The 25,634-nt window shown below is 41.8% G+C and overlaps 1 protein-coding gene across 3 annotated transcripts in view; it reads left to right on the plus strand.

Moving 5' to 3' along the window:
* LOC121860226 (zinc finger protein 678-like) overlaps positions 1-25,634 on the plus strand; it is a 58,109-nt gene that overhangs the window by 15,130 nt on the left and 17,345 nt on the right. For all 3 annotated transcript variants that reach the window (XM_042357312.1, XM_042357313.1, XM_042357314.1), the window contains exons 2-3: positions 5,503-5,553; positions 18,255-18,661. In XM_042357312.1, the coding sequence (XP_042213246.1) occupies positions 5,547-5,553; positions 18,255-18,661 (414 nt within the window). In that variant the 5' untranslated portion in view covers positions 5,503-5,546. The remainder of the gene's footprint in view (positions 1-5,502; positions 5,554-18,254; positions 18,662-25,634) is intronic.

Below are 25,634 nucleotides of genomic sequence, written 5' to 3' on the forward strand. Positions count from 1 at the left end.
ATATAAATGTCATATATTTTGCACAAAAGATAACATAGTTACCTAGAGAAAAATGTTTATCTAAAATTTGTATGTTTAATGCAAAATATATGATGTTTATATTCAAAATGATCACCAAATTATAAGAATTCCAGCAATGTAAATTATATTCTGACCGGGTAATTTGTATGAATTTTATGAGCTAAAACAAATATCTTCAGTTAATAAAAAAAAAAATAATCTTCACGACACTATCTGTCAATCAAAGTACCCCACCTTGCCTCCCCCCCTCTTCCAACCGCGCGGTCAGTCCCAACCCTCCCCCCCACCCCCCACCAATCCTCCCTTCCAGGGTTTTTAACATTTAGTATTAAATAATACCTCAGATTAAAGTTAGGATAATATAATTGACATTGCTGGATTCCTTGTAAGACCAGGAATATTTTGAATATAAATGTCATATATTTTGCACAAAAGATAACATAGTTAATTTGAGAAAAATTTTTATCTAAAATTTGTATGTCTAATGCAAAAATATGATGTTTATATTCAAAATGATCATCAAATTATAAGAATTCCAGCAATGTAAATTATATTCAGACCGGGTAATTTGTATGAATTTTATGAGCTAAAACAAATATCTTCAGTTAATAAAAAAAAAAAATAATTCTTCACGGGGTAACAGATGGTCGGTCGGTCCCTCCCTCCCCCCCACCCCCCACCAACCGTCCCAAGGAGATGTGTGGGATAACCACTAAATTTTAATAAATAATACCTCAAACTAAAGTTAGGATAATATAATTGACATTGCTGGATTCCTTGTAAGACCAGGAATATTTTGAATATAAATGTCATATATTTTGCACAAAAGATAACATAGTTACTCTGAGAAAATTTTTTATCTAAAATTTGTATGTCTAATGCAAAATATATGATGTTTATATTCAAAATGATCACCAAATTATAAGAATTCCAGCAATGTAAATTATATTCTGGCCGGGTAATTTGTATGAATTTTATGAGCTAAAACAGGCAGTCAGGCAGGGTGGGGGAAATCTAAAAATAGCGTCTCGAGCCGGACACTCACCGCGTATATGTGGAAAAAATCCGTGTTAAGTGAAAGTTCAGCTCTGGCGAGGCACCGCGTATATGATAAAACGCGTTAAGTGAAACCGCGTTAGGCGGGGTAATACTGTATGTGCTTGATCCTCATCGCCAATTTACTGTATGCACCGTCGGTCAGTAATATACTGTTTGATTTTGTTGGTGTTTATTGTCTCAATACAGAAGGCACCAATACCTGAAATGTACAGAACAGGAATTAACACACATAGGCTACACCATCTCACACATATACTAGTACACACACTCCAATGACTATACGCTTGGAACAGTACACTAGAGCTGGTGTGTGAGTAAGTGGCAGGTAATGCGGGGACTTCAATATATCAGTATTTGCTTTTTTCGGACTGGGGCGCTCTGGTTACCAGAAATACAAAAAAATATACAGTATTGTACATGTTTTTGGAAATGGGGAAGATTAATAAAAAAATCTTATGAAATGAACAACACTTACTGAATACTGTACAGTGGTCTAATGAGATTTGCTATAGGCCTACTGAGAACTAAGACACTTGAATATGTAAGCAGGCTGGGGCTGATCAGGTGTTGCCACATTCGTCAGGTTTATTTATTGATTCAGTATTATATTGTCATATGATTGTCCTCTTATGGTTCATCATGATTAATCTAACATCTTCAATAATAGAGAAAAAATACAATACTGTATGTTATTTGTAATATGACTTGAAAATAAAAGGATAAGCTGTATCAGAAGGTTGTTTACTCAAGGTGCTTTTGTGTGAGAGCTTTCAGCAAATAAGCTTAAAACATGGGTCACTATAACACTGTTTAGTATTTGGTATGAAGATACCTCCCTAAAAATTTTATTTACTACCTTTGAGTATTATAGGATGACTCAATTTGGCTACTTGTACACTTAGACAAATGATTAATGAATAAACTAGGGTATACGAGGTATTCAGATACACAATATTGTACGCTACAATATTACTAAGGGATAATAAATACACTACAATAGTATTTATTAAGTGATGATAAATACACAACTGTACTGTACTAATTTACTAAGTGTTGAAAACAGACATTGTGGTGTTGAGTGTGGAATTCTTTTTTCAGGAAAGTAAATTCTTTTAGGGTAATATTTTATCAACCTGGTACCAAATGATCCTAAATTATATGAGAATTATGGTGAAAATGCATAAAGAAGTGTTAAAGGAATCTTGAGGGAGTCACCCACCCGTGCTACCCACCTTCCCCTGTCCCCTCTGCCAGCTGCCACGAAAATGCCAGTAACTTTAAAACTACCCTTAGACGTTCTTGGGTACATCCAGGGTGTCATCCATGAATAATTGAGGTCCGCGAATTAAAAATCTGTGAATTGTTAAGGCATGCTGTATTTGACTTATATGACGCTAATGCATCGTCTCACATCTATATCATCATATCATTTCATCTATCAGGCGTTATAGTATTGTATTCTAGCATACAACAAACTCTTATAGATAACGTTTCTCCCCACACAGTGGCACACATCGTCATGCCTCGGGTATTGTTACCAAAAGATACAGTACTGTATTTTGTCAACATAATACGTGTTATCTGTGTTCCCCAACATAAACAAACACCACAAATTATAAAGTATCTGCTTTCACATAATGAGGATTACTTACTAAACACTGTGTGCACCTGTGCCCTAAACTGTGGCAGGCACTGACACCCACTCTAACCCCTTCTCCAGTCGTCACCTCACCTTACCGTCCAGTAGACAACAGATAAATAGTACAGTAATCTGTATTGAAATTGTAAGAAAAAAAAGCAAAATACAGGTGGAACCTCTGCTCACTCGTGTATTTTTTCCTGGTACAGTATAGTATTGTTATTTAAAAATACTTGTGTTTGACAACTTCCTGGGTATGTTTTTATTGTTTATTACACTATTACTATGACGATGCTTATGTAATTAAATTACAATGCTTCCACTATTCATTGGGTCAAAATTGCAACTCTGTCGTAAACGGACACCATATGTAGAGGCCCCATCCCATCTCCCTATCACCCCTAGAATAAGTGACAGTTGCTCAGGTTTTAGCAGGAGGAGTGAAGGACATGAAGGAATACTGCATGACTGATGCATGCGTGTGTGTGTTTGTGTGACTTGGGGGGGGGGGGTTGTTATGTTATCACAGTGGTCAATGATCTCGTAAATTCTGGACAGTAAATATGCATAATGGTTCTTAACCTGTAGCACAAGCTAGGAATGACACCTTAATGTCCTGCATTGTAACGTTCCTGAGGCTTGTTTGTAAGTCCAACTTTACTCCTGTAGATACCAAACATATTGTAAAAAATTAAATGATTATGGATATTTAGTACAGCTATACCCTTTAATACAGCCTTAAAACCTGGCTCGCTCTTCTCCTCTTAGGTAATGTTTGTTCTATCTGGAATTTTCTTCAAAATAATCCAGTCTCATCCACATTAAACACCTGTTCTGGCAGGTAACCCCCCTCAGTGATGATGTTTGTATCTCTGAAAGTTTGTAAGTTGAACGTTCTTAAGTAGAGGAGCACCTGTACTTAACTCTCCCCACCCCTCTAGCCCCCCTACACACTGACCCTCCTCAGCCCCCGCATTACACGCCACTTACTCACACACCAGCTCCAGTCCTTCCCCAGCCTACCTCTCTCCTTCTCTCGTCAATGCTTCGGATTCAAGAGTCGATAGTTCCAGGGTTCACACCTCAGAGAGAGTGTGCATTGACAACGCTGATTGTATCAGTTGGAAGTGGAAGAGGCTGTACATTATAAGAGACTGCATTGATGCATGGTGCTTAACACCATCTTTGAGTTTTTGCTGTTTTTTCCAGATGATCAGTTTTTCTAAAGTTACATTAATGAATACATCATTGCAGGTCATATTAAATGCTGGGTAACACTAAAAGCGGATACAGTACAGTACAGATTATTCAGGTGGGAAAGCTCTTTTCTTTCATGCTGTGTTCAGAAACTGTAAATATTCACAATTAGTATCCTAACAATTTAATGGGTTAAGTTTTAGTTGGTTTGTATTGTGTACAGTACCTTCATAAATAATTATAATACAGTATAGTTTAGGTATATATTCTTAACATAGTTTGAAGCATACATCTTGCCAGATAACAGACATCCACTGTGTGGATAATTTCTATAACCATCAGTGATGTACAGTATGTACCATATTTTGAATGAGAGTAAACTTGTGATGTGAAATTCTCCTTATTAGATCTGCTGTCAGTGCAAACAAACTTTAAGAGTGGAGACTGTGTGTGTGTGTAAAGTATTTTGATGACATTAACCAACAAATTTTCTTAACTTATTAAAAATGTATCTAAGAGCATTAGCTCTGGTTAGGTTAGTGTAGTACTGTACAGGTATATTGTAGAGCCATAATGATTGTGTCTGTGAGGCTTCTTTACATTAAGAGTGATAAGAGTACAGTATTCCTTTAGAAAATATTACATTATTGTTGTGGAAGTGGCTATTGAGCTGGGTCACCTGGTAAAATAGCCTACATTTTTATACAGCAGGGTAGTTTATTGTTTTTATTGGCGATATACCTTACCTTTCCTTGAGTCAGATCAATTCAAGAAGTGATTGACATGCCACAAGGACAGGTAAGGGAGGGAAACATTATAGAAGGTTATGGATACAGTATTGATTATACAGTGGCTATACTGTACTGCTGCTCAACTAACTCAACACAGCTAGGATAGTTACTTATGTACTGTATTAGGATATTTAATATTAAGGTAATAAAATGGTGGCAAAGGAATGGCTATTGGGGGAGGCTGGAGGCCATTTAAAAAAACATACTGTACTATATACAGTAGTATTGTTGGAAGAGGATTACAGTATATTGTTTTATGCTATATTAAGAATGAATTGGAGCTCGGTGGTCAAGCAGATACAGCACTTGCCTCCTGTTCTAGGGGTTGGTGGTTCGACTCCCAGATGCTCCTAATTCACCCAGTTGTAAATGGGTACCTAAGTTTACAACTTGGGGAAGTGAATGTAATCAAAAGCAGTACTGTACTGGCCATGCTGCCTCCTTGTGCACCATAGGCTTAGTATACTGTGTGATGTATCCACACTTCCCTAATGGACAGTCATCTCTGTGTGACTCACTTTCACTTTCAAGAATGATCCCATAACTTCAACTTTATCTAATTGTTTAACCCCATACCATCCTACACAGCTATAAACAGATGACAATGCATGTCTTGTGTGAACATTTAAAATAAGATTCTTGTTAGTTCAGTTCACACATGTTTTTTTATGCACTGCTGTTGGATTTGCAGCCTGTATTATAAAGCAAGCTTTCCCATGAAGATATTATCCAAATATGTGTGTACAGTACAGTGAAGTATTTGAGTCATCTTGATGTAATTTCTCTCTTCTTCAGATGGAGTGATTGAGAGCAGAGCGAGTCTGCAGAAGTGAGTGAAGATGGCAGGTAAGTTTAAAGCCACAAACTTTACTACTGTACCGCTATACTGTACTGTATTATAACTTGGAAATAATTAATTGCTTGAGCTATAAGTTTCTACCATGAAAATGTCTACTGAATACAAAGTAGCTACTGTACTGTACTGTATTGTATTGTTATGCACTTGGTCTAGTGTACCATATAGACGTTGGAGTCCACCATTGTTTATTGTTTCCTGGTCAACTGCAAGTGTTGTGTGACATCCATAATCATTGAAACATCTCCAAGCTTCCAATTCTTCCTGTAGCTAAAGGGTTTTGGAATGTTTATGGACAGGATTTATATATGTTATTTAGGAGGACCATGAAATGTATTGCGAAGCAGCTCCTTACCCAGTGAACTGAGGTTGAATCATATGCTCCGAACACCCAGCTCAGTAATTGCTTGAAGAGTCAGGAAGGCTTCAGAAACAACATTATGAACTCCATTCAGACATAAATAGAGCAGTGGGGTTTCCCTTTCTAAGTTTCCAGTTATTTACTTAACAAGAGCTCAGCTCCTGCTCTAAATTGGCCAGCATTGCATGTAGGTCAAGCATTTTTTCTTTGCCTTTATTATTTATATTACAGTTTGATTGTTTGTTACTCTTGTTTAACACAGACATTGTGCAAGTTATCTTTCTTCCTCCTAACAACACATCGCTTCTGCAGCCACTTGACCATGAATTCATCAGTAATGTTAAACTGTTTTACTATCAGTCACTCTATAAAGACTTCTGTCAGCAGACAGACTCATTAGTTGAGTTACAACAAATTGAGGTAGAACTCTGACAGTGACCAGGCTCTACCAGCTAACCAGGAGGAGGAGGAGGTGGTAGATGACCCGACTCCTAGCACCTCACCACCTTGTGAAGTGTTATCAGTTTGTGAATTTTGGAAGAAATAGAATATTAAAAATGCAGTGGACAGAATTGTTGAGGCATGGCGTAAGATTGATGTTGAAACAGTGTTACACCTGTGGAAGTCTTTGTTCGCTAACTCCGAGGTAAGTGGGGCAGAGCAGACCAAGGAAAGCGGGGAGAGGCAGTCCGTGGTGGCAACAATAATGGACACAGTGGAGGCAGCAAGATCAGTCCCAGCACCGGGATTTTCGGATGTTCTGGTTGAAAATTTGTAAGAAATCGTTGGTCAACATCGGCAGCAACTGACAAATGAAGAAATGTTGGAAGAGGATGAAGAACAAGAAGAACATCAAGCAACACAAGAGGATGATGTTAAGCCTGGTAAACCTACAACACGCCAGCTGACCGAGTTGCTCACAACCATCGCACGTCTCGGTGAGCCTTATGTGCTCTGTCCTGATAAGGGTATGGAGGAATATAAAGCCTTGTACCTGTCCCGTGTTAATGCTCGTCAGCAGGCCCTTATTACTCGGTACCTGCACAAGGCCCAGCTTGTTATTAATGCCTTGGCAAACATCACTTTAGGAGATGATGATGATGGCACCACCGATGATGATATTGAAGTGTTGAGTGACTTACTGGTGGAAGAACTGCCTGAAGACTTTTAGGGATTTGATGCTGAGGTGTAGAGGAGGGAGTAGCAACCAGCGCTCCCTGCCTCGTAACCCATCAAGCAGCTTCGTCAAGCATTTCATAGTATGAGTGTATATATATTGTAGGTCATTATAGAGGGATTTGGGTGACACCTTGTAACCAATTAGGCTTATTTACATGTATTTCAATGTCACTCATTTTACGATTTAAAATTTTGTGATGCTAAAACTGGTACCAATTAGTCGCGAAACTTGAGATCCTACTATAGTTGGATTTGCACAGAATGGTAACTTCCTTGGCATTTACAGAAGCAAGTTGTAAAGGAAGAGGCCACACAAATTACTTATCATCTACCGCCTTTGAGGAGCTAATTGTGATTATTGGAGAGGAAGTGCAAAATAACATTGTCTGTCGAATACAATCTTCGACGTATTTTTCAGTACAGTGCATCCTCGTATAATGCCATCCCGCTTAACGTTGTTTCGGTACTATGTCGCTAAACTTTAGAGACCAAAAATTTTTTTAACATCCCGGGGATCCGATACTACGTCATATTGCGTCGTCGCGGACTACAGTCAGTTCTGCTATAATGCGATAGTTGTGTTCTTGTAAAACATCGTGTTATAGAAATTCGCGTAATAGAAATAACAGGGCTTATGGAGAAAATAGGGTTAGGTGCAGATTACTACTCGAAATCGAAAAAAATTTAGTAGTTAGCCTAACACAAAGGTTAGCAGTCTAAATAAATGTTACATTCATATCTAATAATGAAATCATACAGTAAATGTAACACTTTACCTTGAAAAAATATGAATATAACTTGATGGGGGAGAAGGGTGATTTTGAGGTAGATAACATCGAGCTTCTCTTCGAGGGTTATAGCCTTTCTTTTATGATCATCACCGGGAATGCGATCACCAGAACGCTTCTTGGAGATATTCTTCTTTACCATATTCACAGTTAATACCACAAAATTGGAGAAATAGTAAGCAAAAATCGCGTTACAGCAAACAAGCGTCCGCGTTATGCAAATATCGTTCCTCTATTCATAAATCGCGTTAGAGCCAATTCGCGTTGTCAAAACACGTGTTATAGCAGAACTCACTGTACTGTGATAGAAAAAGTAGAAAAGATGCTGGCAATGTGGATGGAGAATCAGAATCAAAACAATGTGCCTGTGAGCCTTATGGTTATCCAGCATAAGGCCAGATCCTTGATTGACGACGTAAAGGAAGAAGAGGGTGAAGGATCGAAGGAAGAGACCTTTACAGCCAGCCAAGGATGGTTTTAACGATTTAAACTCAGGTATAACTTCCACAGTATTAAGATTACTGGTAAAGCTGCCAGTTCAAATACGGTTGCTGCCGAGACATTCCCGCCAGAATTCAAATGGAATATTCATTAAGGAGGCTACTCATCGAACCAAGTCTTCAATGTGGATGAGACTGGTTTCTTTTGGAAGAGGATGCCTGAGAGGATGTACATCTCCAAGGAGGAGAAAAAAGCGCCATGTTTTAAAGTGGCAAATGACTGCTTAGCGCAAACGCTGCCGGCGACTTCAAGCTGAAGCCGATGTTGATTTCTTGTGCTGCCAACCCACAGGCCCTGAAAAGTTACTCTAAGGATCACCTTCCTGTCATTTACAAGGCAAACAAGAAGGCATGGATAACTGGCGCCATATTTAGCCAGTGGTTAAATGAGTACGCCGTTCCTGCAATGAAGGAATACTCTGCCAAGGAAGAACCTTGACTTCAAAATTCTTCTGATCGTTGACAATGCTTCAGCTCATCCTCTCAATCTCGACGACATTCCTGCCTCCCAACACGACAGCACTGATGCAGCCTATGGACCAAGGCGTCATCGCCGCATTCAAGGCATATTATTTACCATGGCCCAGCTGCTCAAGGCTACAGACGGAGAAAACAAACCCACAATCCGAGAATATTGGTGCGGATTCAACATTCTTCATGCAATTGACAACATTGGCAAGGCATGGGAAGAGGTTTCAGAAAGTTGCCTGATTGGTGTGAGGTGTAAATTGTGGCCCGAGTGCGTCAACAGTTGTACGGGATTCATGGACTTAGTCCCAGCTGTGAATAGGGATATCCTCAGTTTGGCTAGACAGGCAGGCTTTGTTGAGCTGGAATCAGAGGATATTGAGGAAGTCCTGGCATCCCTTACAGAAGAGCTCACCAACAAAGATCTGCAACAATTAACAGAACACAGTGCCATTGAAGATGACGACGAAGAAGAAGAACCTCAACAAACGCTAACTTCCAAGAGGATGGCAGAAGCTTTCAACATGATCCAGCAAGGTATGCAAATCCTTATAGATGACGACCCAAACAGAGATCGTAGCTCAAAGGTTCAACGCAGCATTGGGGACAGTCCTGGTTGTTACACTGAGATCTATAAGGAGATGAAGAAGAGTAGCACTAAGCAGTTAACACTGGATTAATTTTTTCGTCGCAGGACGACAGAAGCAGCTTCTTTACAACAGCTGGCAGCCGAGGAGGAGCAAACAACAATGGAGGGAGAGCAAACAGCGCCGGAGAAACCCCAGTCAGCACAGGAGGAGGAGGAGATAGCCACAGAGTCTCAGGAACTCACCACCCTCCTCCTCTCCCGCCCGCCTCCGCTCCCGCCCTCCTCCTCAGCTCCTGCCATCTGCCTCACTACCCACCACACACTCGCTCCACCACCTCCGCCCATCGGTAAGTACCAATACAAACTTAATAGTTATATATCTATATACTATTTTCTATAGAAATGGCAATGATTTTCTGTATATGTAATGTTTTTCGTGGGGCAAAGGGAGGCTCAGGAACATAACTCCCGTATTGAATCTATTTCTTCTAGGGAAAATTGATCCGCTTAACATCGTTTTGTATAACGTCGCATTTTTATGAACGTAATCCCGACGTTAAGCGAGGACTTACTGTAACTTTAAATGGAAATCCAGATAACAACAAGATAGACCAACTACTGTTTGTCTCAGATATACTGTATTAGGGTGTGTCATACGGAGGGGAATTTTTTTTTTTTTTGAGTTTGAAAAATCGGCCCATGGTATTAATGATGTAGTTCTATGTGCAGAATCATGTGATATCTTCAGATTTGAAAAGTTTTCATTTTTTGCTAGGTAAATTTTAACTTGAAATCTTATGAAAATTCAGTATTCCCACCCTTTTACCAACACCACTAAATAGCTTATTTAAAGTAAAGTAAATGTATCAGGTTAACTTATTAGGATGAAAATGATCCAGAATAATGAAACGAATGATCTTGACACATTTATTAAATTTAATATTCCTTTAGAAAACAAAATCATCAAATACAAAAACCGGTTTTACTACTACGACCCGGTGTTGCTGCACACCATAGAGAACATGTCTTTCTTGCTTCTGTTTCTACTCATCACCTCCCTGCTGACCACCTGAGCTCGGATGTAGCCTTCCCTCCTCTCCTGGCTGTACGTGACTGCTGGCCTCGCTCACTTGCTGTACACAACGCTCTACTCTGGGTGTGAGGGCCAGGCAGGGACATGCATGGGGTTGTCCAGGAAAGCTCTGACTTGAACATTGGTGAGGCTGCAGGTAAGAGGGGGCTCACTGCCAGCCTGGATGTTATCCAGATCTATGAGATCAGTGAGGGTCTTGGCACCTAGATTGACTTCAGGAGTCTTCCTGACACTGAAGGAATCGTCACCAACTGATTCGTCATGCCCAAATCCTCTCATAAGTCTCATATCCAAGATCTTTTTGACTGCCGCTCTTCTCTCCTCCTCATCCTTACTGCAGAGCATTTTCTGCAGAACTGCCTCGGGATGAGCATACCAGGAAGATCTCCTCACAGTCTGCTCCACAATCTGAACAACTTTCCTTGGCTGACTCCTCAGGAGCTCAAGCTGGAAGAGAACATGCCTCGGACCTTCGGAGAACGATGACCTGACCTTGGTGTTGAACCAATTTGGCAAGTAGACACTCACGATGAATTGGACAATAAGTCTCAGGTTGTGAAGCTGGTTCCCTTTCAGTTTATGATGAGCAACCCAAATTCTGCAGAACCTGAGAGCCGTTGTGAGCCACCTAGAATGTGAGACTGGACCTATCTGCAGGTAAGCAAGTCTATCAGGCATGACCCCAGTTTTGATGGCACTGCAAATCATGTAACCATAGTACTGGTCAGTACTCAGGTCGTCAATGACAGTATGTGCAAGCTCAACGAGTGGAGGGCCAACTGTGATTTTTTCAAAGCTCGGATTTATTTCTAACTCAGTGGCAGAGTCCAGCATCTTGCCAAGAGGACCAGACCATCTGTTGAAAGAGTCTTGCCATCCAGCTCCTGGATCAGATGTCTGAGTGGCAACTCGTTGGTGTGGAGGTCACAAACAATCCAGACCAGCTTCCTCCCAATCTTCCGCTCTATCCACTGTATGATCCCCCCTTGCCACCCTGTGTTCGTGTTGGTGCTGTCCCCTCCAATGGCCTGCAGGGTCTGGTCTACGTTCCTCTCTCTGAGCCAGTTCACAATGTTATCTGCCACTATCTCAGCTGGTTTCCTGATGTCATCTTTCTCTGGAGTGAAATGCCACAAATACTTCCCTCCTGGTTCACTGCAGCAGGAGTAGTGTTCCTCCTTCACCATGGCAGGGAACAACTTGTCAGAATCTCCAACTTTCATGAACACTTTAGTGTCATCCCTTCTCCCATCAAAGAACAAACAATTGATTCCATTTTCTCTTATCCCCTTATCAAACTCCTCTTCTAGGTTACTGACAAGTTTCTCCTGAGCTCTCCTTACTTTGTTATGGTCTATCACCAGGTGAACATCATCAGGTGTTATCAAACCACCGTCAATCCAGGCAGCTGTTGCTATCTCTGCAGTTTCTCTGAGACCAGTGTGGTGTCGCATGCTGGCCAGAGCTATGCTCGGGATATCTTTCCTATTTCGAATGTTATGCCTGGAAGGTTTGGGATCATTATTTTCTGGGTTAGGAACAAAGTCACCATTCTCCTGGTCAGCACTCGGATCAGCCATGGGGAAGTCATTAAACTCTGAATCAGCTTGACTCCAATCATCGGCCTTTTTTACCTCACCCTGGGCCTTCTCAAGTCTCTTTTCCTCGGCAACTCTTCTCCTCTTCTGTCTCTCTGTGGCAGCCTCCTGTCTCTTGGACTCCGGAATATCTTGGCTAGAAATCATGAGAGCCCCTATACTGCCAGTCTTCTCTCTCTGTGCTTTGACAAATGCCAGTTCGATCACAGGAATCTTCAGTTCACGCAGGAGATGTGGGCCTCGGATTTACAGTCACGATCGCATCCAAACTCAGGACAGAGAACAATTGGGCACTTGCAAGTAATTATGTCAAATAACTGGTCCAGTTGCTTGGCAAAGCTGTCCTTAACTGCAAGTTTTCCTCTCCCAAGAGAGATATCTCTTGCCTTTTCCCAACTGGCTAGCAGTCTCTCACTAATCTTCTTCTGACTTGTTATGACTGGAGGCTTGAACTGAGCATTAGCCAGAGTGTACTGTGCCAAGACAGCTTTGGTCATATCACTGGCAATGTCTTTGTTTGTGTAAGTTCTTTGGTTCTTTTCACTGATTTGCCTGATTAAAATACCGTATCTCAAAGCATCTCAATGTAGGCAACTCCGACTTCAGGAGCTCTCTCCCAGACCCAAGATAGTGACTGAGATGGCTGGATTTTTGGTTCCTCGTCCTGACACAAGCAGCCATCGCAAATATTATCAACTTATAAATGCATCAGAATCTGAAACAGAAAAAATATTGTTAGTTGGGTTGTTAAAGAATGAAGTCAGAAAGCAATGTTCACTATTTAATTGTAATGCACTAATGCAGCTGTACGTTAGATTTTCGATAAATTTCACGCTAAAATTTACCTAGCAAAAGGTTGCAAAATATTGAAACTGAAATTATTTTCTGTTTATATACACTAAAATCTACCAAAAAAGTGATGGGCCATTAGTTTTAGCTGATCTTCCCTCCTATGACACACCCTAATACTGTATTGAAAATGACAGTCCTGTTTAAAGAATTTTTACATTCATGGATGTTTGTGGGAAAACAGAAGAAAATAGTAACTGTGTTGATACAGTTTTTTTTTATTAAGTTGGACCCGATATTCAGAATTGAAGGGGACAACCTCAAGCTAACACAGCAAGAATGAGTTGACAATTCAGTGGTATGCAAAGTCATCTCACTAGGCAATGTTGTTTAATAGCATATGTGCTTTGTTCAGCTTATTCATTGAATTTGGTTGGGGAAACTGCAGTTCAGTGTTTTTGAGGTGTTATAATATTCTTTGATTATATGCAGAGAATATACCATACGCTTATTTCTCTGCCTATTCCAAAAAAGTTGTCTAATACTACAGTAGATGGACTGTCCTTGCTGATGCCACAAAGGCCATTCTGTCTGGTAATGATATCATCACTGAGATTTTGGAAAGTATCATTGAAGATAATGCTGAAGCAGCTGGTCAATAAATGTATGGCTACTGGATTACTAAATACAATGTCCCAGCTTGAGACGGGCATATTTATTAATCTGTGCCACACCATCCTGGAGCACTTCAGTGCAACAAGCAAGAAACTCCAAAAAGAAAATGGTTCACTGAATACTGTTATCCTGCTTCTGAAATCATCATTCAGTTTTATACATTCATTGAGAGATCAGTTTGATGAATTTGAGAAAAGTAGTACAGTACAGTGCTGAGACTTCTGGAAATAAGGAATGTGTATTCAAGTGAGAAATAAAGAATCCGAGAAAGAAACACAAAGTATGACTTTTCAATTACAGAAGTAAAGAAGAGAAACTGTTGTTTCCAAGAGAATTTTCAGAATGAAAAACTTTATTCCAGTTATTGATTGTCTTTTGGTACAACTCGAGAAACAAAATGATGCATAAATCTGAGTTGAATAACAAGTTTGTATTTCTGCAGGATTTAATTGAAATCAGTGAATTTTATCTCAAAGTGAAATGTGAATATCTTGTAGACGTGTATTTATCATATTTGGAGATAAACCTTGGTACAGAGATGTTACAATTTTGTCATATTATTAAAGAACTTTTTCCTACCAAGAAAGAAGAGATGGGTCTTGAATACTAAACATGTATGTTTAAAATAATTTTTGATCAAAGACTGGAATCAACATTTCCAAACATAGACATACTTCTATGGATATATCTGAGTCTTTTGGTGACACATTGTTCTGGAGAAAGATCATTTTCCGAACTGAAATGTGTGAAAAATTGTTTCTGATCAACTATGACTCAAAAAAGATTAATTAATCTGGCACTTATGAGTGTGAAACATGATGTACTGGAGAAACCTTTATTTTGACAATCTGATTAAAACATTTTATGTTAAAAATGGCAGGTAAAGTGTCACTCTACATATGATATAATATGATAATAAAGTTTATGTTCATTTTCTTTGTCTATTATTTGTATTCTACTAGTTACTATATATAATTAATAATATAATTTACTATGATATATTTTGATTATTAATATATAAAAATCAGTACCTAACTTGACCCTCTAGTGAAGGTTTTTATTAAATTTCAAGTATATACGAGAGGGTCTCCACGCATATATTTGCCCCAGGGCCTCCTACCTTCATCTGTCCCTGCTGGTGGCCTTTTAGGGGTGTGGCCCATTGTACTGATACCCTTTTTATCTACCTGGACAGTATCAGCTGAGTCATCTTCATTTTATATTTAACACTGTACCAGTAACTTGTTTATTGTGCAGCAGACATGATGTCTCCCATGTAGAGAGGTTGTTGTTGTCTTCAAAATATATTATTCTGTATACAGTTGTACCCCACTTAACGCGGTCAATTGAACCCAGAGGGTCCCGTGTTAAGTGAAATCCGCGTTAAGTGAACAACAGAACATATGGGATTAATTCCAATAGAAACCAGCCCGACCCCCAAACTCCACTTTTTGACGACACATAACTATGTTGTAGTAAAAATTTTATCTTAACTTTATGATGGTATGAAAAACAAGTAATATAGAAGAGGTTGGGTTAGGAAACATAAAGGTTAACATAGGAAAAATGAAGGTTAAGTTAGAGAAACTAAAAGTTAGGTGGAACACTTTCGGTAGTAGAAGAGATGGGTCGGCATACGGGGATGGAGGCTGGTTCCGAGGCAGAGGGCAGATTACTGACCCTCAGGTGAATCACCATTACTAGGTGAATCACCATCACTGTCACTTACAGTTGTCAGGGCTTCCCTGACAAATCCCTCAAAGTCAACTTCACTGTCACTATCACTGGCTTGGGCTGGCTGTGGTGGGTTGCGGGCGAAGAACTCGGTTATGCTTTTTTGACGGCTGGTGTTTATGTTGTCATGATACACCGTGATGTACGGCTCCATAGCCTGCACCAGCCGGGTATGGAAGACTTCATAGCGGTCATCGTCATTGTCGCGGGAAAGGACGGACTTAATTTTCTCTGCAAACTTTATGGCACACTTAATATCACTATGACTTAAACTAGGTTCTTCGGAGAATGACGCACCTTCTTCCTCCTCTTCACTGGCGTGTTCTTCTTCCAACATCTCGTCGGCAGTCACTTCAGGATCTCTGATCACCTCCAGGATGTCTTCGTTGGTGGTCTCGGAGAAGCCTTCAGCTGTAATATTGAGCGCAGCTTCTCTGGCAAGGTCCACTGCTACTGCAACAGGCTGAACCTCACCAGTCACAGGTTCACTCCTCCTCTCACCTGGTATGCCATGCAACACATGTCTCCATGCGTGACGAATCGTAGCAATAGTCAGCAGATCCCATGCCTCCACCAAGAAGTCTACAGCTTGTTTAACGTTAAACTTCTTCCAAAATTGTTTGACGAGAAGTTCTTGAGTCACCGCCTCTTGTTCCTTGTCCTCGTCGCTTTTGCTCTCGCTGTCGGTGTCACCCAGCTTACGCAACTCATCCTTGGTGTTGGTAGAGTCGTTCAGCAGCTTGAACTTCTTTGCAGAGTACGCAGCTTTAACATTGCAGATCAACTCCTGGTCCATGGGCTGGATTAATGACGTAGTGTTGGGAGGAAGGAAGACCACTTTTACGTTGGGGTGACGATCCATAAGTAGGGGCGAGTGTCCAGGTGCGTTGTCAAGGAGCAACAAAATATTGAATGAAACATTCTGTTGCTCGCAGAATTTCTTCACGTCGGGAACAAAACAGTTGTCAAACCAGAAGAGGGACAGAGAAGAGGACATCCACGCCTTACGTGCGGTTAGCCAGTGGACATTAAGCTTGTTCATGTCCATATTCTTGTAGGCGTGCGGCTTGCGGGCTGTGTGAATCACCGATAACTTTGGTTTACAGGTACCGGAGGCATTGGTGGTAAACAGGACGGTGATGCGTTCCTTCTGCAACTTCCGACCCCTTACCTTGCTGGCAGACTGGACAACGAAGGTCTTGGAAGGTAACTTTTTCCAGAAAAGACCAGATTCGTCCATGTTAAACACCTGGTCGTCAGTGTACTGTCCTTCCTCCATAATCTCACGTAAGAACGGAGGAAAATCTCTAGCCGCCACACGGTCAGCACTCGCTTCCTCACCACCAATGTTGATGTTGGTGATCTTGTTCCTCTTCTTAAACCTATGCAGCCAACCAGAGGAAGCATTGAAGGGTTTGGGCTCTGCAATTCCCAGCTTACGTGACACTGCTGCGTATAGCTCACGTGCGTACTCCTGCACTGAGCGCGTGTCCACCGCCATGTTGCGTCGCGCCTGACGAACCAAATAACTCACCAGCAAATTTTCCACTTTTGCCAGCACCCTGTTCTGGCAATACCTGATAGATGAAGCACCTGCAGACTTTGTGATTTTCATGTGCTCTTTGATCTTGGCTGCATCCTTCTTGATCGTGCGAATCGTAGATTCGTTGACGCGATGCTGGCGCGCGAGATCAACTTGCCGTCTTCCTTTCTCCAAATCTTGAACAATTTGGTACTTCACCTCGTAGCTTAAGGAACGTCGTGTCTTCTTTGGCTTAGTGCCGCTGGGTCCAGGTAAGGAAAGGTCTCTCTCTGGTGGCGGTGGTGGTCCGGCGGAAGCCATTTTACGGAACAATGGATGCGCGTTTACACGGTGTGGCCTTGAGGGATGAAACTGCCGCTGCTAGGTCAAGCATCGTCTCTCCTCCCTCCCTCCCCGGGGTGGTCACGTCATAATACTTTAAGCCAATTACAGCTAGCAGCAGAGGGGGGTAGGGATGCATGGCCAATCACAGGTCTGATACGTCATATGACGTCAGTGATAACGCAACAAAGACACACACTGCGCAACCTTACCGCTCCGCTTGCCCAAGTGGAGGGAGGAGGAGGGAGAGGCAGGCAGGCAGGCGGGCGGGTGGCGCGTGGGGCAAATCTAAAAATAGCGTCTCGAGCCGGACACTCACCGCGTATATGATGAAAAAATCCGTGTTAAGTGAAAGTTCAGCTCTGGCGAGGCACCGCGTATATGATAAAACGCGCTAAGTGAAACCGCGTTAGGCGGGGTAATACTGTACAGTTATTTAAGACTAAATATATTTAAATCTAAGTATCCCTGTATCGGTTTACCACCCCAGCTAAATTGCACAAAAAACCTCAAGCTGCAAAAAAGGGCCGGATTAGAAATTCTTGAATTTTTACGTAGGTTGGAAGAGCTTGTGGATATGAGGATGGTAACTCTCCTCACAGGCTATTGAAATGACTTAATCACTAATTTTCTCATATTTTTAGAAAATATTAACGAGCACGGATTGTGCTCGTTAACCGAGGGACCACTGTATAGTAATGTTGACAGTAATCTTAGTTGTTTGGTACATTACAGTACACTACAATACAGGCATCCCTCAGTGTACATGAAGGTTCTGTTCTAGAAAACCATTGTTACTGGAGGGATATATACAGTACATGTATTTCACAACTTTATATCATAATGTCTTTGTGAACTTCAAATTGCAGTGTAGCTACAGACATCCCTTGACATACAAAAGGATTCTGTTCCAGAAGAAAAAATAATGAATCTAGAATGCCAGTACAGTACAGTACAGTATTCTTAAAACTGTGATGTGTTTTTATATTTTTTGTTGGAAAAGGTGGTGGTCCATCCCACATAATTTTGTGTTGAATGTATTGTTACTTACAGGAGAGGGGCCCCATACCCAAGTGTTTGAACTGGCTGGTGCTCCCCCGCTGAACCTCTGCACCTCGGTGCTGACAGACACCCAGGGAATGATGCAGATGGGCCTGGATAGTAAAGGCAGTAATGACGCTTTGGTCCAGCAAGGAGGGATGGAGCAGGTGACGGCAGAAGAGATGAGCCATGTGACGATCACCGACGGACTGATAGAGCACGGCGTAGATGGAACGATGGTGCAGATTGTGGATGGCACCGTGGAGCAGATTGTGGATAATGAGATGGGTCAGATAGTTGGTGGGAGTATTAATCATATAGTGGAGCAGGAGATGAGTCCTGTGGGTGGGGGGATGCTGGCTCAAGTGGCCAATGGACTTACAAAAGTCATCAAGAAGGAAGAGGTGCTGGAAAATGAAGTAAGTGATCAGATTGTGTTAATATATGTACAGTACTTTAGTTTGTTTGGGAAATCATGATTTAAAAAAAAATTAAAGAGGTGTATTGTGTTTGTTAGGTCAAGAGGTACAGGTGGAGCCTGTTCTGGTTGGCACAATCAGTGTTATCAATCCACCCTCTGCATGAGGTGTGGATCACCATAGTATCAACTCATGAATCTGAAGCCTCCGAGTTACTTCAGTGAGACATGAGGTGCACACGGCAGCCTGAGACCAGAATATTTTAAAGCAACTTGATATAAGTTTACTCATTACATGGCCTGGCAACATTGATGCTTTACTTGCTTCTTCACTTACATAATGTTCTGTAGATTAACTGATATGTTGTAGTTTGGGTACTTATCACATTATACACCTAAACAGCATGTGGGTATGTGGTTTTTGGAGTGATGGTGTAGGTGGTAGTAGTGAGTGGTGGTATGGATATGGTTCTTGGTAGTGATAGTGGGTACTTATAAAGGGTGGTGGTGGTGTTGGAGGTAAGGATAGGGAATGGTTGGTGAAGGGTGGGTGTGGTGGTGGTTGCTACTAGTTGTGGGAGATGTTATTGGTTGGTGGTGGTTGCAAAGGATGATGGTGGTGGCTGGTATTGCTTGATAGTGGTGGTTCGTGATTGTGAAGGGTGATGGAGGTGGAGGTAGATATAGTTGTTGGTAGTGATAAGTGGTGATGGTGGTAGATGTGGTTGGTAATGATGGTGATAAAGTATGGTGGAGATGTGTGGTAATGGTGTTAGTAATCAACATGCCCACTTCACAAGTCAATGGATTCGGGTTCGATCCCCGGGTAGGGTGAAACAATGGGCAAGTTTCTTTACGCCATTTACCTCTGTCTACCCTGCAGTAATTGGGAACCTGGATGTTAGTCAGTTTGTGGATTGTGTTCTGTGGTTATGGTTAGTCAGCATGTGTCTACAGAAAAATAGAGAGAGAATTTGGTTTAGCTAGGTTAGATTTGGCTTGGTTGAGTTAGGGTAGATTAGGTTTGGTTGGGTTAGATAAGGTTTGGTTGTGTTAGATTAGTTTGTTAGGTTAGATTAGATTTGGTTAGGTTAAATTTTGTTTAGGTATGTTAGATTTGATTTAGTTAGGTTAGATTTAGTTTGGTTAGGTTACATATAGGTCAAATAATGTTAGTGCGACATGTAAACCACAACACCACCACCTCCACCACTATAGTAAACAACTATATTTCTACACCCGTTTTGAAAATTGAGGACCCAGAGTACAATGTGACTCTCCCATTAGGCTTCTTTCACACGAGTGTTTTTGTTATTTGACCCTTCAAAAAAAAAATGCTTGTGTAAAAGAGCCCTTAGTCCAGAATTAGTTGTTGGGAGACCTACAGTTATTTACTTACAAGTTTTAGGTGTGTAAATAAACTTTTGTCATTAAATTTGTTAGTTTAATGTATGTTTATGGAGCTAATGACCTCCATCTTGGGTTGAGGTTTGAGCCAAGGATTGAGAATAATGACATGGAAAGCTGGTAACAATTTTCCATCTCTGGATATTGAAGGACTGTGATCCAGCTTTGTGTGGCATAACTGTTGGGTTGGTCCTTATACAGGTGTACTGTACCCCGATAACCAACACATATAGAGACCGGGAAAAGTCGTTGGTTAGTGAATTAACGGTTATCAAACCAATTCATCCCATTAGAACATGACAAATTCAGGGGGTTAGGGACTGGCCACCCTCCAGAAACTCTCATATACCCTCGATATATTTCTGTACTGTGCACTGTCCAGCAAGAAAATAAAGCAGACATATAAAGCCAAGATAATGAGCATTAAATAAGGAATGTAAATCATAATTTGTGACTGTTATTTACCCGTGTTGAGTATGGTAGAGACAGTCTAGGGTGGCAAGTTCAAGCCTTTAGCATTCTTTGCTGGTCCATCACCACTCTTACTACACCTTATTATGCCTTTTTACGAGGTCTGTCCAAAAAGAAACCAAACTTTTTAAAAAACAAATTTATTGCTTTACTTACAACTTAATCAGACTTATCTCCTTCAAAGAACTCCCCTCCACTGTTGATACACCACTCCCAACGTTTTTTACAGTTCTAGAACGCGTTTTGGGGGGTGGTGCGCAGGTCTCGTAGTGAATTTTCTTCTATCTCTTCTATCATCTGAATCGGCGACCTTTCAGGGTGGATTTCAACTTAGGGAACCCCAAAAAGTCCGCAGGGGCCAAATCCGGAGAGTAGGGCAGCTGGGGGGCGATAGTCGTCTCGTGCTTCGCCAAAAAGTCACGGATAAGGAGCGACGCGTGAGCAGGTGCATTGTCGTGGTGCAGCATCCAGGTCTTGTTTGTCCACGCCTCAGGCCTCTTCCTTAGCACTGTCTCCCTCAAACGCTTCAGGACCTCCAAGTAAAACTGTTTATTGACCATCTAACCACGTGGAACAAACTCATGATGAACGACGCCCTGCCAATCAAAAAAGACGATCAACATCACCTTCACATTTGAGCGACTGACGTGTTTTTTGGTCGCGGCGATGATGGTCCAACCCACTGCGACGACTGCCTTTTTGTTTCGACATCATAGCCGTACACCCACGTTTCATCACCCGTTATGACATTTTTCAGAAAGTTTTCATCATTCGAACGATCGAACAGCTCCTGACTGACTGTGACACAGTTCTCTTTTTGCTCATCTGTCAGCAGACGCAGCACAAATTTTGCAGCAACATGATGCATCTTCAGTTTTTTGGTTAAAATCGTGTGGCACTAATTTTTACAGATGCCTTCTTCTTCGGAAACTTCACGGACAGTCAGGCGACAATTTTCACTGATCACAGCACTCACTTTCTCAACGTGAGTGTCGTCCATTGACGTGTTAGGCTGTCCAGTTTTGGGATTGTCTTCGGTGGATGTTCTTCCCCATTTGAAACGCTGGTACCACACGTGATATTGCGTACGGCTCAAACAATCCTCCCCATAAGCCTGTTGCAACATTTGAAGTCTCCTCAAAAGTTTTTCCCAATTTGAAACAGAATTTCACGCAAACATGTTGCTCTTCAAGATCCTTCATTGTTCAACTTGCAACAAGTCGCCAAGTGCACTAAACACAGTGTGTAGCTCGATGACTAATTGACATGGTGTGATGTGACTAGTGTTAGACTAAAGCTCAAGGTCACCGCTACACAGCGCTTCTATCGCGAGCACTCTGCGCCTGCTCGTTGGCACGCTATTTAAAAAGTTCGGTTTCTTTTTGGACAGACCTCGTACACCTTATCACATCACATCAAGCTATCCAGCACAAGAGGAACTATCACTGGGGCTTTTAGGCATGATTGAGTAACAGACGAAGTCAGAGTCACATCGCAAGTGTAAAATAGAGCAAAGATGGTTGGAATGAGTCATGACAGTGCCCAGAGCCCTCTGGTGGCAAGAATTTGCACCATACCACCACCTGCCAAATTCAGAACAGCTCAGTTATGTGAATCAGTGGTCAGTGGAACATCAGATTTTGGAGTACACCTGTACTGTATATAGGGAAAAAATAAAATGTTGAAGTATTTTTGTCTGACCCTTACTAAAGCTTCCATTTGTCACAAAACACTGTGTGCAAAGTTTCATTATAAAAGAGAGAGAGTGAAGCAACATTGTGGTGAAGAGAAAGGGAAGAGAGATTATCAGCTAAAGGAGGAGAGTTAATAAGATTCTATCTAACAGTTGGACAGAAGAAGAACCACCCCAGATATGAGAGCAGTACTCCAAGTTAGGATGAATGAATCCCTTACAAACATGAAGCAACTGCTTAAGAGTTAAGTAACTGCGGCATCTGTACAGTATTCCCAACTTTCGGGAGGCAGCTTTGGCAATGTTGAGGATGTGTGGCTTCCATGACATATCAGAGGAAATGGTGAGACCTAGCATATTTATTTTAGAATTTTGCAGACTGATTAAATAATAATAATAATAATAATTAACGGTTTATTGAAAGAGCTTGGCAGCCAGAAGGCTGAAAATATACAGTTACATATTTGGGGAATGGGTTTTGAATTACAAATAATATACAAGTAACATAAGTGACACAAATAAGACATATAATAACTAGATGGGGAAAAGCTCGAACTACAGTTCATTTCAACATAGTGACAGTGTAAGGAGTAGTGTTTACTGGGAGTGAATACACTGGTTTATTACAAGTTATTGATAATTTTTACAATGGTTGGGACTGGGCTGTTCTTATAGCGATCAGTTCGTGCACGTATGGGCTGGATGCGGTTGTGGTGTCGAACAGCAATTCTCGGACTAGGGATCTCAGGTGGTAGTAGGAGCCGGTGTCGAGGATGGTGTAGAAGCTTCTTACCAAATTTGCAGATGAGGTCGTGGTGATGGTCAGTGAGAGTCGAAAGGGTCAGTGTGTTGAGCGCTTCTTGATATGTGGGGTAGGAAGGGGAGAGAATAATCTTGCATGCCCTCTTTTGCACTTTTTCTAGGTGTTTATGTTGTGTGGCATTTAGGGAGGAAGACCAGGTGGGGGAGGCATAGGTGAGCTTGGGAAGTATGAATGTTGTGTAAACACTGAGGAGCTCGGGTGCAGAAACTCCAAGGGACTTGAGTCGGCGGAGGAGGTGGAGACGGAAACTGGAGGATTTGACAACTTCATTGACGTGTGGTTTCCAATTTAGTTTGTTGACTATGGTGACTCCGAGGAGCTTCGTGGAATCTACAACCTGGAGTGTGTTCGGACCTAGAGTAATGGAAGGAGGTGGGACAATGTAGGAGGAGAGGTTGATGTGCATAACCATGGTCTTGGTATGGTTGATGGTGACATGGTTGTTGGTGGCCCAGTTTTGGAGACTGTTCAATAAATCCTGAAGGGCAGTATAGTTGGGAGCAGAATTGTTGACGCTGATCCCAATGGTGGAGTCGTCGACATATTTCCAGCGAGCAGGGGTTTCTCTTAGGGCATCATTGATGAGCATAAGGAAGCAGAGTGGTCCCATCTTGGTGCCTTGGGGGACGCCACAGGTGAGTGACTGAAAGGTGGAGACAGCCCCTCGGAAGCGTACAGCTTGGCGTCGGTCACTGAGGAAGTCTGTAAGCCATGGTATAAGACTTCTCCGAAGCCCGAGGTCAATAGCTTTGTTGATGATTATATTGTGGTCGACTAGGTCGAATGCTTTAGTGAAATCAATGAAGGCGACAGCTACAGACATTTTTCGTTTCTCGAGATGGCGGTATATGTAATCGAGAAAGCTGACAAGACAGTGAGTGGTGGAGGAAGTTTTCATGTTGCCAAATTGCTGAGGGTCTACGACTCCTGCAATATCAGCATAAGCCCAGTCGAACACAAAACTTTCACAGATTAGGCTGGGTATTGGGGTGATTGCAATAGGTCGTAGCTGATTTAAGGATTGTGGGCTGGTTGACTTGGGCACTGGTGATACATAAGAGGTCTTCCAGAGGTGATTGGAGGGAGATCTTCCATTTTGGAAAGTGTAATTAGTAAATACTGTGTTTTATTACTGTGGTACACCACAGATTTTCCGGGAACTGATGGTTCCGGCAACTCCTTTAATTTGGACAAAATTACGAGAGGGCACTTATCTTTCATTCGTCTGCTGAAAAAAAAAGGCATATTTACTGTTATGTTATATAAATAAAGTCAAGTAATATTTACCACTTCAATTAATACTTTGTAATGTTCCCTTTGCACTTCAGGCATTCCTTTAGCAAGGTTTTGCAAGAGGTCAGGTGGCAAGTTAGCCCAGATATCCTTGATAGCTGCCTCTATCTTTGGGATTGATGATGTGTCAGTGTCGCGCAGACGACGCTTAACAATGGACCACAAATTTTCTATTGGGTTGAGATCTGCCAGGCCAGTCATTAAAGAAAGGTACCTCACAGTCTTTGAGCCACTGTATGACACTTTTATCAGTGTGGCATGGGGCACCGTCCTGCATGAAAAGGCTTGCCTTAGCTTTATCAAATGATTCAGGTAAGAAATCACTGAGCAGCTCAAGATTGTTGTACTGAATCATAATCTGGTTCTTAGGGAGGATTACTAGTTCACCAACACCATAATACGTAAAGCAAGCCCAAACCATAAGCGAGGCAGGGTGCTTGACAGTCTTCACTGTGTACTGTGAGAGACATGCTCCGAGTGAGGAGGGCGGTACACCCTCCCTCCACCACTGCCAGTCACAGAAAACATAGCCTCGTCAGACCACAAAACACTCCTCCATGACTCTAAACCCCACACTGCATATTTCTTGCAAAATTTCACTCTATTTTCCTTCTGTCTCTTTGTCAGTAGAGGTTTACGACAGTGCACGGAAGCTCTTAAATCCAATGTCATCGTGTAAGGATTCCCGAACACAGCTTAAGGAGACGTGGCTGAGAAGACGGGAGCTTCTCTCTTTCACTTCGCGTGCTGTGAGGGCGGGGTTGGACTTAACTTGGTGTGAAATAACCTTAAGTGTCTGTGAAGACAATAATTTAGGCCTACCAGACTTGGGTACGGGAGCTGGCAACATGTTCTCTCCAAGCTCACTCTAACGCTTCACAAGTTTCTGCACAACACGCATCCCTACACCAGTCTGAGCAGAAATATCTCTCAGTTCATGGTTTGCTTTGCACAATGCAATCACTGCTGCAATGTCGTCCCTTGTAGTAACCCTCCTGGACATCTCTGATGGCCACTATGTCGGGGTAATGGACCGTAAACAAGGCAGAAAATGTCCACGGGGCGAGCAAACCCGCAGAGTAAATCTTCCCCTCACGATTGTCAGAGACACACTGAGAGTAAGCTGTGACGTGTGCTCAGTTGCCAAGTGTCACCACTTGCCAACCAACCATATGTACTAACATCTCACGTCCCGGGACAGCCTTCACAACACATGAACTTATTTATGGGGGTAGTTTGTTTGTCAGCCCTATCGCGACCTAACTTTCCACGCAGACTGTAGGCCTA

Source organism: Homarus americanus, unplaced genomic scaffold, assembly GCF_018991925.1.
Source record: "Homarus americanus isolate GMGI-L3 unplaced genomic scaffold, GMGI_Hamer_2.0 scaffold21914, whole genome shotgun sequence".
Lineage (NCBI taxonomy): Eukaryota > Metazoa > Arthropoda > Malacostraca > Decapoda > Nephropidae > Homarus > Homarus americanus.